We start from the raw sequence: 13,244 nt of genomic DNA, 5'->3' as shown, positions 1-13,244 counted from the left end.
TGGGAATGACAGTCTGTTAAAATCTGCAGAATATGTAGAGAATGTTACTAGAGCTCTGGCTTTTATTAACAGTTGTGTGAAATCCTTCATGTACACTTTCTCTGCTCGGGAGGTTTGAGTGAGCTGTGCACGTATTTGACAGTATTTCACAGACATTGCATTTAAAGGCACACGATATAAAATTATATGAATCATTTTGCTTATTCTTGCAGTCTATTTTTATAATTTTTGCATCATCTAATTATTTTATTACACTTTTTAATGTACATTTTCAGATTAATTTCTTAATTAATAGTGAGGCTTTATGGTTTTTTAACTTTTAATCTACCTAATACATTTAAACCAAAAGCATGGCTTGAAGCAAAGAACTAAATCTTAAATTACAATTATTTTACTATGTGTTTGTATTATGTGTTAAAAAAAAAAACAAGCTCAACGGCGATGTATCCTAAGCCTGTAACCCAGTGAAAGAGTGTTAATGTATTCATTGCTGAAGACTTCATAGCACTTTTGTACATTGCTCAGGATAAGTGCATCTGCCAAATGTGAATGTAAAATTTTATAGTGACAAATGTTAATCAGTCAAAAATGTGTTCATCAATATTAGCAACATTCATTATAAGTATAGTTTTGTGTTTGTTAGATTTTTTTGTGTCTCTGCTTTACATTGCTGATTTTATATATAGTTTTGGTTGAAACTGAAAGCTGTTTTCTGAACTTAAAAACACTTACATTTCAAGCTATAAATAAGACACTTTATTTATACTTTATTTAAACTTAACTTTATTTAAGTTTTCTGAACTTAAACACTTACATTTCAAGTTAAAAATAAAGTTTTCAGGTTTGCTACTGCTACTTCTGCTTGCACATTTGATTTTGTTTGTTACTTTGTTAACAGGGGACACATTTAATTATTGATCTGTTTTTGTCCTGGTTACATTAATCTAAAGTTTTTGATTCTTGTATGGACCTTTGTTGGACGTGACTTTTGTTATATAGAATATAAATAATTTTATTTGTTGAAAGAAATAAACCTTTTTCTCCTCTTCTCATTTGTACTGCATGTTTTTGGCATCAAACTCCACAATTATCCTCAAATCCTCCACACCAGTGTGATACTCCCCTGTTCAGAGAGGAAATGATTTGGTGTGATTATGTAAAGTTACCTACAAGGAGGAGCTCATGGCGCTTCAGAATACCAACACAGGCCTCCTCCAGGCTCTTTCCAGATAAGTTTGATGGCTCTTCTGACCATTGTAAGGGATTTTTGTGGCAATGTGAAATATTCTTTCACCATCAACCCGATACATACAGCGAGGATATGACCCAGTGTGTGTTTCTCATGACGCTACTCATATGGAAAGCAATGGACTGGGTTGCCGCAAACTGGGACACAGATGCATTGGTTAGGTCCTTCTAAACTCATTCTTTTTTCAATAATTGTGCAAAGTATTTGAGTACCCCACAGGAGGGAGAGATGTGGCAGTTCAAATTATACAGCTTTGTCAAGGTTCTATGAAGTGAAGTTCCGCACGCTAGTGGCACAAAGCATATGGAACGACACAGCTCTCAAGGCCATGTTTGGGGAAGGCCTGAATCCCAACCTCCAAGCTTAACTGGCTTATCGGGACAAGGACCTCCCCATAACTCAATACATCATGCTAGCCATCCGGGTAGACAACCTGAATCGTTACAGGCCTCAACAAACCCTACCAAAAGCTCCGCGCTACCTCTGTGATAAAGCACCTGAACCCATGCAGATTGTCCGGAATGGACTATCACCAGAGGAGCGCCAGACTTGCATCCGCCTTCAGCTCTGCTTCCATTGTGGCCGAGCCGGTCATCTATGTGTTTTCAGTCCTGTGAGGCCCACATCACGTGGAACTAAGGTGAGCTTGAATCTTAGTCAGCCTCATCACTCATCACATACCTTCTCTCACATTACAGATTGGTTTGTTTCACACCAAGGACATTGTGTTGTACATCACCTTGTCTCCAGCTAATCAGATCATATTAGGATTTCCATGGCTTCAACTACATGACCTGTAGATATCGTGGGGCACCAGGGAACTCCAGCTGGTCGCCGCGTTGTGTCAGCAACTGCCTCAAATGCCCCCCCAAATTTTCCATGCCATAGCACATCCATAGAGAGTCCACAAACTATCCTAAAGAACAACATACTGACAGTATACAAAGACCTTAGGGAGGCATTCATCAGTCTATATGAATATTTGTTGATGCCAGATGGCTTAATGAACTTGCCAGCTGTCTTTCAGGCATTTGTAACAGAAATACTAAAAAACTTCCTGAATCTGTGCGTAATTGTTTATATTGATGACATTCTCATTTACTCACCTTCCTCATCTACAGAGCAGAGGTCACAATCCCAGTAACCTCATCTACCCTCCTCTGTTGTGTAAGTCTCAAACAGTGGTGGTAGGTGGGCTCTGGAATTTTCAGTCTGCTGTAAAGAAAGCTGATTTTATCTCTGCTTTATATTCCCATTACTCCTTTGATTTCCTTGTGCTAACAGAGACCTGGATATCCCCACAGAACACTGCTACACCAGCTGCTTTATCCTCTGCCTATGCTTTCTCTCACTCACCATGAGAAACAGGCAGGGGTGGTGGTACAGGTTTATTGTTGTCAAAGAAATGGTGCTTTACACCTCTCCTCTTCTCTCATTTAACCATCTCTTCTTTTGAATTCCATGCCATTTCAGTTACCTCTCCAATCAACCTTGTTATCATTGTTGTCTACTGCCCTCCTGGTCCCCTAGGAGACTTCCTGGAAGAAATGGACTCACTGCTTAATGCTTTCCCTTTCGATAGCTCCCCCCTGACAGTGCTTGGTGACTTCAACCTCCCCTCTGACAAGCTACATTCTTCTTCCCTCCTGTCTCTGCTCGACTCATTCACCCTCACACTCAACAGCTACATCCCCACACACAAAGGAGGCAATGTCCTCTCACCCCCTCGCTCTTACCCGCCGCAACCTTCACTCTGTCTCCCCTTCATCTGTAGCTTCTGGCACTCTTTCTTCCCTTCCTGATCCTAAATCTTTTTCCTCACTACCCTTGGACTCAGCCACAGATACTTTCCTCTCATCTCTTCCCTCAACTATGGACTTCCACTGCCCTATGTTCACTAAACCCAAGAAAACCCCTTGTTCTGCTCCTTGGCTTTCAGATGTGCTGCGCAACAATCGAAGAGAGCTAAGATCATCAGAGAGAAAGTGGAAGAAATCACAACTTGATGCCGATCTTGATTTTTACCAAACACTTCTTGTCAAGTTCTCCTCAGATGTGACTTCTGCCAAGACTTCCTTCTACGAGGAAAAGCTTGAAGCTTCCTCACATGACCCTCGGAAATTCCACAACATCATCTCTTCTCTGCACAACCCCTCGGCTCCACCTTCTTCATTCTCCCTGACTGCAGAAGACTTTGCTTCTTTCTACCAGGAGAAGATTGAGGAAATATGCCGGACCTTCACTTCAGCCCCGACTGCACTTACATCTCAGAGTATGCATTCCCCTACACCTTCATTGTCACATTTCTCAACTGTGGCAGCAGAAGAGATTTTACAACTCATCCAGTCCTGCAATCCTACCACCTGCCCATTGGATACGCTCCCTACCACTATGCTCCAGACCATCGCGCAAGACCTTTTGCCCTTCATTTCCACAATCGTCAATAGATCCATAGCATCTGGTCAGGTACCAACTACTTTCAAGAGAGCAAGGGTTATTCCCATCCTAAAGAAACCTGCCCTGGATCCATCAGACATCAGTAACTACAGACCAGTATCACTTCTCTCATTTCTTTCAAAAATTCTTGAATGCATTGTCTATAATCAACTGTCTGTCTATCTCTCACAGAACAACCTCCAAGACCCCAACCAGTCTGGCTTTAAAGCAGCTCACTCTACAGAGACAGCCCTTTTGGATGTCTCTGAGAAACTACATGCTGCTAGATCAGCCAAACTGTCATCCATCCTTATCCTCCTTGATCTTTCAGCAGAGTTTGATACGGTCAACCACAAGACTCTCTTATCCACCCTCAAGAGTCTTGGGATTTGCGGATCAGCTTGGGAATGGTTTGCTTCCTACCTGGAAGTACGCTCATATCAGGTAACATGGAGGGGAGTGACATCTGCTCCACACAGACTCTCCACTGATGTCCCACAGGGCTCAGTACTTGGTCCTCTTCTTTTCTCCCTGTATACTCACTCTCTTGGTGAAGTTATTTCATCACATGGGTTCTCTTACCACTGCTATGCTGATGATACACAACTTATCTTCTCTTTCCCACCCTCAGATGCCACAGCTTCTGACCGAATCTCAGCATGTCTGGCAGAAATTTCATCATGGATGACTGCTCATCAGTGAAAGCTCAATCCTAACAAAACTGAACTGCTGTTCATCCCAGGTGATTCATTCCCAGGTCATGATCTTGCTATATTCTTGCACAAAGATCTGATCTCCCCTTCAGCCACAGCTCGCAACCTTGGGGTAACCATGGACAATCAACTTTCCTTTTCCTCTCATGTTGCTAAAGTGACTCGCTCATGTCGGTTTTTTCTCTACAACATTAGAAGGATTCGGCCATTTTTGTCCACACAGACTGCTCAGGTACTTGTTCAGTCTCTTGTCATTTCTAGACTGGATTACTGAAATGCACTGCTGGCAGGTCTACCTATGAACGCAATCTGTCCTCTGCAAATGATCCAAAATGCAGCTGCCCCCCCGCTACTGCGATCCCTCCACTGGCTTCCAGTAGCTGCACGCATCTGATTCAAAACACTGGTGCTGGCCTACAAAGCCACAAATGGACCAGCTCCCTCTTACCTCAAAGCCCTCATCATTCCTCGCACTGCACCCCGCAACCTCAGATCTACCAGCACTGCTCGACTGGTTCCACCAACTCTCAGGGTAAGAGGCAAGTATACTACAAGACTCTTCTCTGTTCTGGCACCAAGGTGGTGGAATGAACTTCCCCTGTTTTCAAGCGGTGATTGAAGACCTACTTATTCAGGAAACACTTCAACTAGCACTTCTTTCCTTATATTTTGCATTTAAAAAAACAAAAAAAAAACTTTTACACTTTTTCATTGTAACTTTGAACAAATGTTTTAAACTCATGGTATGTAACCTAGTGAACCAGCATTAATGTATTCAATGTTAGACATTTAAGCACTTATGTACATCGCTCTGGATAAGGGCGTCTGCCAAATGCTGTAAATGTAAATGTAAATGTTGTAAGCCACATTACTTATTTGGTATGCCAAATACTTCAGCGGCTCTGACAACATTAATTGTGTATAAAGAAGGAAAGGTTCAAATTTCACCGGTATACAATCTCTTTTCTGGGTTACAATATCAATGGCCAGAGGGTGGAAATAGACCCCAGCAAAGAAAGGGCATTCACTGTATGGCCTACCTCAACCAGTCTCAAGGAATTGCAGAGATTTCTTGGATTTGCGAACTTTTATAGAAAATTTCTTAGGAATCTTAGCTCTGTTGCAACCCCCCTGACAGCACTGCTATGAAGTAAACCAAGTAAGATGCAGTGGTCAGACTCAGACCTCAAGAATAGACTCACCACAGACCCCATCCTGCAACACCCAGACCCCTACCTGCCATTCATTGTGGAAGTAGATGCGTCATGTACCGGAATAGGGGATGTGCTATCCCAATCTAATGAAACCCCAGCCAAACTACACCCATGTGCATTCTATTCTAGAAAGCTCACCTCGGCCGTAGCCAACTATGACGTGGGAAACCAGGAACTGCTGTCTATCAAGAATGCATTGGAGGAATGGAGACACAGGTTGAAGGTTGCTCAAAGTCCATTTCATGTCCTAACAGACCATACGAACTTGTAATACATCAAGGGTTCCACATGTCTGAATCCTCGACAAGCCAGACAGCATTATTCTGTACACGCTTTCAATTCACAATCACTTACAGACCTGGATCCAACAATAGTAAAGCCAATGCACTTTTTCACTGACATGACCCAGAAGCAGAATCAATCCTACCCGCCCCCCTAATCATTGTGCCCATTTGATAAGACCTTATGGAGGAAATATGACAAGCACAACAGAGGAACTGGCCCCCACCCGATTGCCCTACTAGGCTGCAATATGTACAGATCTCAGGCGACACATCTTGGAATGCGTCCATACCTTCCGGAGCTCGGGACACCCAGGCAACGAACTACATGAATCTCCCCAACTCATAGGGATTCAAATGGGTTCTGTAAGAACATCCTCACCAGCTCTCTGGAGGGAGCCAACCCCAGAATACTAAGTTCTGGGTTCAGTCGAGGTCACTTTTGTTTTCGACTTCCGGATGCGCCAGCATATAAGCTATCCACAAACGGCTATACGAAGCGAAGTATTGTCAACCCAGTTGCGTACCAAGCCTTGTTTTTCTGCTCTATCTGTTTTTGCTTTTTTTGTGTATGTCTCTGATTTTTGCCATTGGATTTGCTATGTTTGTCACCTTGCCCTTGTAGGATTATTTTGCCTGTTTGAATTACTATTTCTGGTTAACTAACTTTCTGCCTGTGTACTGTTTCTCCCCTGTCTGCCAATTTGGTGAGTTTGTATCAAGTTTGTGGTTTCATTAAAGCTGTATTACACATGGAGTCCACCGACTCCTCACTACGGCTTGGGACAAATAAACAGATCTTTTCAAATTATTTTTTGCTTTCTTACCCGGGGAGAGATTTTCAGTGATTCTTGAATAAAGGTCTCGCTCACAGCTCGTAGTTTGATGGAGATAACTGAACTGGTTTACTATCCTTCCAGGGGCACCTCCTGGTGTCCTATTCCTGGATCGCTCTTTGAAGGCATACACTGGCGGTGACCCAGAACTCCTGGCTGCAACAGAACCACTCATTCACTGCTGGGACTTCCGATGAATCGAGAAAACACCACACACATTATGCTGCAACAAAGGCTTAAGTACAACATGTAAGAGGTTTAGTCCAAGTTCCTCCTAGTGATCTAGGACCCAGCGAAAAGGTCATTAGCAAAGAGGAATCAGTAGTGTGCACCCTTCCATATATCAAGATTTTAATAAAATATTAAGGGTATTTAAAAAATGACATAATTACTAAATTACACTTCAAAATAACATTTAAATAATGCTAGAGGACAAATATGTGAGGTGGGCTGTACACCATCACAATAAAATAAAATCATCATGGAGTGTCAAAAGACAAAGACCAAATCAATAAATATTTTTATTTAGTATTGAATGGATTGTTTGCATTAATATTTTGTTTGTGCTACCAACTCTGGTAATAAGAATAGTGAAATTTCACAGCTTTTGTTTGCCGTCTTTGCGTCTTTCCGCCGATTAACGTTATAGATAAACGCCTCCAGCTCTGACTGCGCGTGCACGCTGCGCGTACCTGTGCTTCTCCGTTCTAATAAAGCAGACAGCTGATGACGCACTTTTGAAAGACTACAACACACGCGCGTAAAAGTAAAGTTAAAAAAATCGCTCTTGGATCAAACTGATTAATAATTTTCTTTCCCATCGGCGACATGTCCTGCATTTTAACGTCATTTTTATTGTTTGTTTATGAAAGTAAAAATTATACTTTAAGTTTTAAAGGTCTAGGACCGCCCCTGCACCACAGGCTTCCTCAATCAAGTCGGGACATATCACTTGTAGTTGCAATGAGACTGGAGTGACAAATCTTGTTTTTGTTTCAGCGTAGAACATCTTAAGATACTGCATGGTTTAATTATAACTATTTTATTTTGAAAAACATACTAGTACATAATTTTCAACCTGTATCATTTCTTCGAGTAGGTGCGTGCGTGTGGGCGTGTGTGTGTGTGTGTGTGTGTGTGTGTGTGTGTGTGTGTGTGTGTGTGTGTGTCTTTTCTGCCTTAACACTACGCTCTGATTTTTTATATGTTCAGAAATCTATATTTATAATGAATATTTGTAACAAATTTATAACAAATCTATACTCATAATGAATGTTGCTAATATTGATGATCACATTTTTGACTGATTAACATTTGTCACTTTACAATTTTACATTCACAACATTTGGCAGATGCACTTATCCTGAGCAATGTACAAAAGTGATTTGAAATCTCCAGCAATGAATACATTAACACTCGTTCACTAGGTTACAGATTTAAGATACATCAACGTTAAGCTTGTCTTTTTTGTTGTTGTTTTAACACGATACAAACATATAGTAAAATAATTGTAATTTAAGACTAACTTCTTTGTTTCAAGCCATTATGCTTTTGGTTTAAATGCATTAGGTAGATTAAATGTTTCAAAAATCATACAGACTCACTTTAAATGAAGAAATTAATCTGAAAATGTATATTGAAAGGTGCAATAAAAAAAATTGTGAGGATGCAAAAAACTATAAAAATAGATGGCAAGAATAAGCAAAAAGATTTGTATAATTTTATATGGTGTGCCTTTAAATGCAATGTCTGTGAAAGGCTGTCAGAGACTTGTATCAGCTCACTCAAACCTCTATATCTTCAAGAAACTAAGGATTATCTGTTCCAACTGTTCCATGTTGAAGAGCCCGGGCAGAGAAAGCGTACAGGAAAGGGTTCACACAACTGTTAATAAAAACTAGAGCTGTAGTAACATTCTCTCTAGATACTGCAGATCTTAACAGACTGTCATTCCCAGTCAATGCAGCAAAGATGATCACAATGTCGGAGATTTGATTCGGGATCCAAAAAATAAAGAAACACACCACAATTCTGGTCACCAGCTTGGTCAATGAGTTACTGCTGAAGAAAGCTGAGTTATTAACTCCTCTGTGAAGGTGAAAGTAGAAATAAGATACGATGGCGAATGAAGCCAGAAATATTATAATCTCCAAGGTTAAAGTAGACACTCTTTCAACCTCATTCTGATATCTTAGCCTGCACTGAAGATGTCTTTCTCTGTCCAAGCTTATTTCACTTAGTATGAGAGAATAGCATGATAAAACTGCACTTAACATCCACATAGCACTCAAAAGGATCTTCTTTCCTTTTCTGCCAAGCTTCTGCCATTTATCAGGATGCAGCACTTGGATGTATCGTTGCATGCTCATCAACACCACACACATTATGCTGCAGTAGAAGCTTAAGTAGATCAAGTAAGAGAGAAGCTTACACAAGACCAAGCCAAACACCCATTCATGCAGAAGAGCCCAAATCCAAACGGGCAGAGAAATCAGAGTGAGTAGATCTGATATGGCCAGGTTTAGCATCAGTCTCGGGGTGAAACTGCCTCTCTTCAGCCATCCAGACAGACGCACCATTACAGCAATATTACCAGGGACTCCCAGTATGAAGCAAACTGCCACCACACTACTGGCAATCAGGTTCTCAGTAGAGACAGGAGCGATGAGTGAGCTGTTGGATGAGTTGAGCTGCTGCATGGTTGAGTGCTGTGGCTTGGAGGAAACTGTAGAACTAAAATAAGCAGAAGTGTAGGAGTCTGGGAAATATGTCATGTCTGTAAGGTTACAGTTTCACATGTCATTTTGAAAAAGTCCGGAAATGGCTCAAGCATTTTTATAGCTCAAGCAGCACATAACAATTTGAACATTTTAAAAAAGAAAAAAGAAAAAAAAAACCATCAGGGACAAGAATGGGGCTATGAAATTACAAGACCTTAATGGACAATTTCTGGTTTTGCTTCACACCAGAACATCTTGAGATAATGCACCATATCATCTCTAAAGATGGTCCTTCTTTTCCCCCAAAGCTTCTCAAAAGTTTGGGAAACTGACTATTTGAACTGGTGAAAGAACAAATTCAGTGCTATATGTACTGAAAGGATATTCAGACTGAGTAGGGAAGAAAACAATAACTAGTTTGATTACAGAATAGTTTGGAAAAATTAAAATATTTAATTGATATATATATTTGGATTAACATTACACAAATGTGAAGGAGCACACGGTTTAACTATTTTTTTTATCAAAAAAACCCACAATATTTCATCTTTTTCAGCTCTGTATCAGTTGTATTTTTTCTTTTAGTAGGTCTCTCTCTCTCTCTCTGTGTGTGTGTGTTTGTGTTTGTGTGACATGCTGGCATCTATCTCTACTCTTAATACTCTACGCTCTGAAGCAAATTCCTGTACAATTATAACACGTTACAACTCACAGTAAATATGTTGCAAGTTCCTCTCATGTTGTCTCACAACTGTGCAAGCAGAAAAATTAGCATTTTTAAAAATCAGAAAACGGGGGGGCACGGTGGCTTAGTGGGTAGCACGTTCGCCTCACACCTCCAGGGTCGGGGTTCGATTCTCGCCTCCGCCTTGTGTGTGCGGAGTTTGCATGTTCTCCCCGTGCCTCGGGGGTTTCCTCCGGGTACTCCGGTTTCCTCCCCCGGTCCAAAGACATGCATGGTAGGTTGATTGGCATCTCTGGAAAAATTGTCCGTAGTGTGTGATTGCGTGAGTGAATGAGAGTGTGTGTGTGCCCTGCGATGGGTTCGCACTCCGTCCAGGGTGTATCCTGCCTTGATGCCCGATGACGCCTGAGATAGGCACAGGCTCCCCGTGACCCGAGGTAGTTCGGATAAAGCGGTAGAAAATGAATGAATGAATGAAAAATCAGAAAACTTAATTTTGGTTTATAGCTCGAAATGTAAGAAGTTTCAACCAAAACTATATATAAAATCAGCAATGTAAAGCAGAGACCTGTAGGAGATTTACTATCAAAAGTTCTATTTTAGTGAGTGACAACAGAGATATGCATGAGATACGAAAGCACAGGGACACAACAGAGCACAGCTAGAGCTGAGCAGAGCTGAACTTTAATGTATATGTGCTTAAATTGGTCTGTCTCCTGTGAGCGAGACCACGATTCAAGAATCACTGAAAATCTCTCAACTGGGGAAGAAAGCAAAAATACATTTGAAAAGATCTGTTTGTTTGTCCCAAGCCATAGTGATGAGTTGGCGGAATCCATGTGCGGATAATAACACAGCTTTAATGAAACCACAAACTTGACACAAACTCACCAAATCGGCAAGCAATGGGGAGAAACAGCAAACATGCAGAACGTTAGTTAACCAGAAATAGTAATCCAAACAGGATGTCCTGCATTTTAACGTCATTTTTATTGTTTATTTATGAAAGTAAAAATTATACTTTAAGTTTTAGGGTGGCTGAGATCACAGACAGGGGGCTGAAGCCACCCTAAAAAAGGTCTAGGACCGCCCCTGCACCACAGGCTTTCTCGATCAAGTCGGGACATATCACTTGTAGTTGCAATGAGACTGGAGTGACAAATCATGTTTTTGTTTCAGCGTAGAACATCTTAAGATACTGCATGGTTTAATTATAACTCTTTTATTTTGAAAAACATACTAGTACATAATTTTCAACCTGTATCATTTCTTCCTTTAGTAGGTGTGTGTGTGTGTGTGTGTGTGTGTGAGTGTGTGTGTGTGTGTGTGTGTGTGTCTTTTCTGCCTTAACACTACGCTGATTTTTATAGGTTCAGAAAACTATATTTATAATGAATATTTGTAACAAATTTATAACAAATCTATACTTATAATGAATGTTGCTAATATTGATGAACACATTTTTTGTCTGATTAACATTTGTCACTTTACAATTTTACATTCACAACATTTGGCAGATGCAATTATCCTGAGCAATGTACAAAAGTGCTTTGAAGTCTCCAGTAATGAATACATTAACACTCGTTCACTAGGTTACAGACATAGGATACATCAATGTTAAGCTTGTTTTGTTTTTTAACACATGATACAAACATATAGTAAAACTAAGGATAATTTGTTCCAGCTGTTCCCTGTTGAAGAGCCCGAGCAGAAAAAGCGTACAGGAAGGGGTTCACACAACTGTTAATAACAACCAAAGCTATAGTAACATTCTCTCCAGATACTGCAGATCTTAACAGAGTGTAATTCCCAGTCAGTGCCTCAAAGATGATTACAATGTTGGAGAACTTTATGCTTCTGACACTAGCTTGTCACACAGAAGAAGATTAAATATCTTTTCGAGATTTTTGTACCCGCTGTTGTGTTTGTCATAAAGCTCTTTGTTTTTAGTAACCAATAAGGCCATCAGCTCTACATTCATCTTGCCTGTGCTCAGCAAGAACATTTTGTGCTTGAGCACCAACAAGTTGTGTATTACTGTTTCACAGCAGTGCCAGGCACGTGAACAAAATTGCCAATCTCATCCGTCTGCCAGTTTTTACTGTGGCACATCCAACCAAAAAAGGAGCCAGAGGTGTTTTTTTAAGTGCTGCTTTTAAGCCTGCAATAAATTAACTCGCTGGCATTAGATTAATTTATTTTATTCATCCACAGGAGGGCTCGATGATCAGTCTCTACGGTAAAATGCCTTCCCAAGAGATAATATTTAAAAGAGTCCAAGGCCCATTTCACTGCTTAACCTTCCTTCTCAATAGTGGAATAACACGTTGCCTGGGGAAACAAATTACAGCTAATATAAGCCATAGGGTGATGATTCCCCACTTCTCACTAAAGCATTGCTCCTAGTCTAATTCCTAAAGCATTTGTCTGTAAAGTAAATGGTTCATCAAACAGGAGACTGTACACAACTGGGCTTTTCTGAAGAGCTTCTTGAATATCCTAGAAAGCTTTTTGAGCTTGCTCAGTCCACTGAATCTGGTTTGGAGCGTTCATCTTAATCAGATCTGTGATGGTCTTCCCAAGTTTTTCTAAAGATCACAATGTCATTGAGGTATGCTGAAGTGAAATCAGACAAACCATGCAGTACCTGTGTGGCGGCACTTTTGATCTAGATTTAAAAAAACACAGTCAGAAATAGAGTTGGTGAAAGCAAAGAAGTAAAAATGGTATTTATTTTGCTACAGCAAAGGATGTCTTCCATACAGTGTAGAGTGCCTGTGTCTCCATTCCTCCAATGCATTCTTGATAGACAGCAGTTCCTGGTTTCCCACGTCATAGTTGGCTACGGCCGAGGTGAGCTTTCTAGAATAGAATGCACATGGGTGTAGTTTGGCTGGGGATTCATGAGATTGGGATAGCACATCCGCTATTCCGGTACATGATGCATCTACTTCCACAATGAATGGCAGGTGGGGGTCTGGGTGTTGCAGGATAGGGTCTGTGGTGAGTCTATTCTTGAGGTCATTGAAGGCATTTTGTGCAGAGTCTGACCACTGCATCTTACTTGGTTTATCTCATAGCAGTGCTGTCAGGGGGGTTGCCACAGAGCT

At 40.8% G+C, this 13,244-nt stretch overlaps 1 protein-coding gene across 1 annotated transcript; it reads right to left on the bottom strand.

The window, feature by feature from the left end:
• Nucleotides 1-7,533: 7,533 nt before the first annotated feature.
• LOC113653381 (leukotriene B4 receptor 1-like) lies at nucleotides 7,534-9,449 on the bottom strand. The gene has a single exon (XM_027162948.2). The coding sequence runs from the start codon at nucleotides 9,426-9,428 to the stop codon at nucleotides 8,538-8,540; it is 891 nt and encodes a 296-aa protein (XP_027018749.1). The 5' UTR covers nucleotides 9,429-9,449; the 3' UTR covers nucleotides 7,534-8,537.
• Between the last annotated feature and the right edge of the window lie 3,795 nt (nucleotides 9,450-13,244).

The sequence above is a fragment of the Tachysurus fulvidraco genome, chromosome 9 (genome assembly GCF_022655615.1).
Source record: "Tachysurus fulvidraco isolate hzauxx_2018 chromosome 9, HZAU_PFXX_2.0, whole genome shotgun sequence".
Taxonomy (NCBI): Eukaryota; Metazoa; Chordata; class Actinopteri; order Siluriformes; family Bagridae; genus Tachysurus; species Tachysurus fulvidraco.
Note: the sequence above shows the minus strand (reverse complement) of the source record. Positions and strands in the feature narration are given on the sequence as shown.

Excerpts from the sequence above, each read along its gene's own strand:
- LOC113653381 (XM_027162948.2), bottom strand. The coding sequence starts at position 9,428 with ATGCAGCAGCTCAACTCATCCAACAGCTCACTCATCGCTCCTGTCTCT.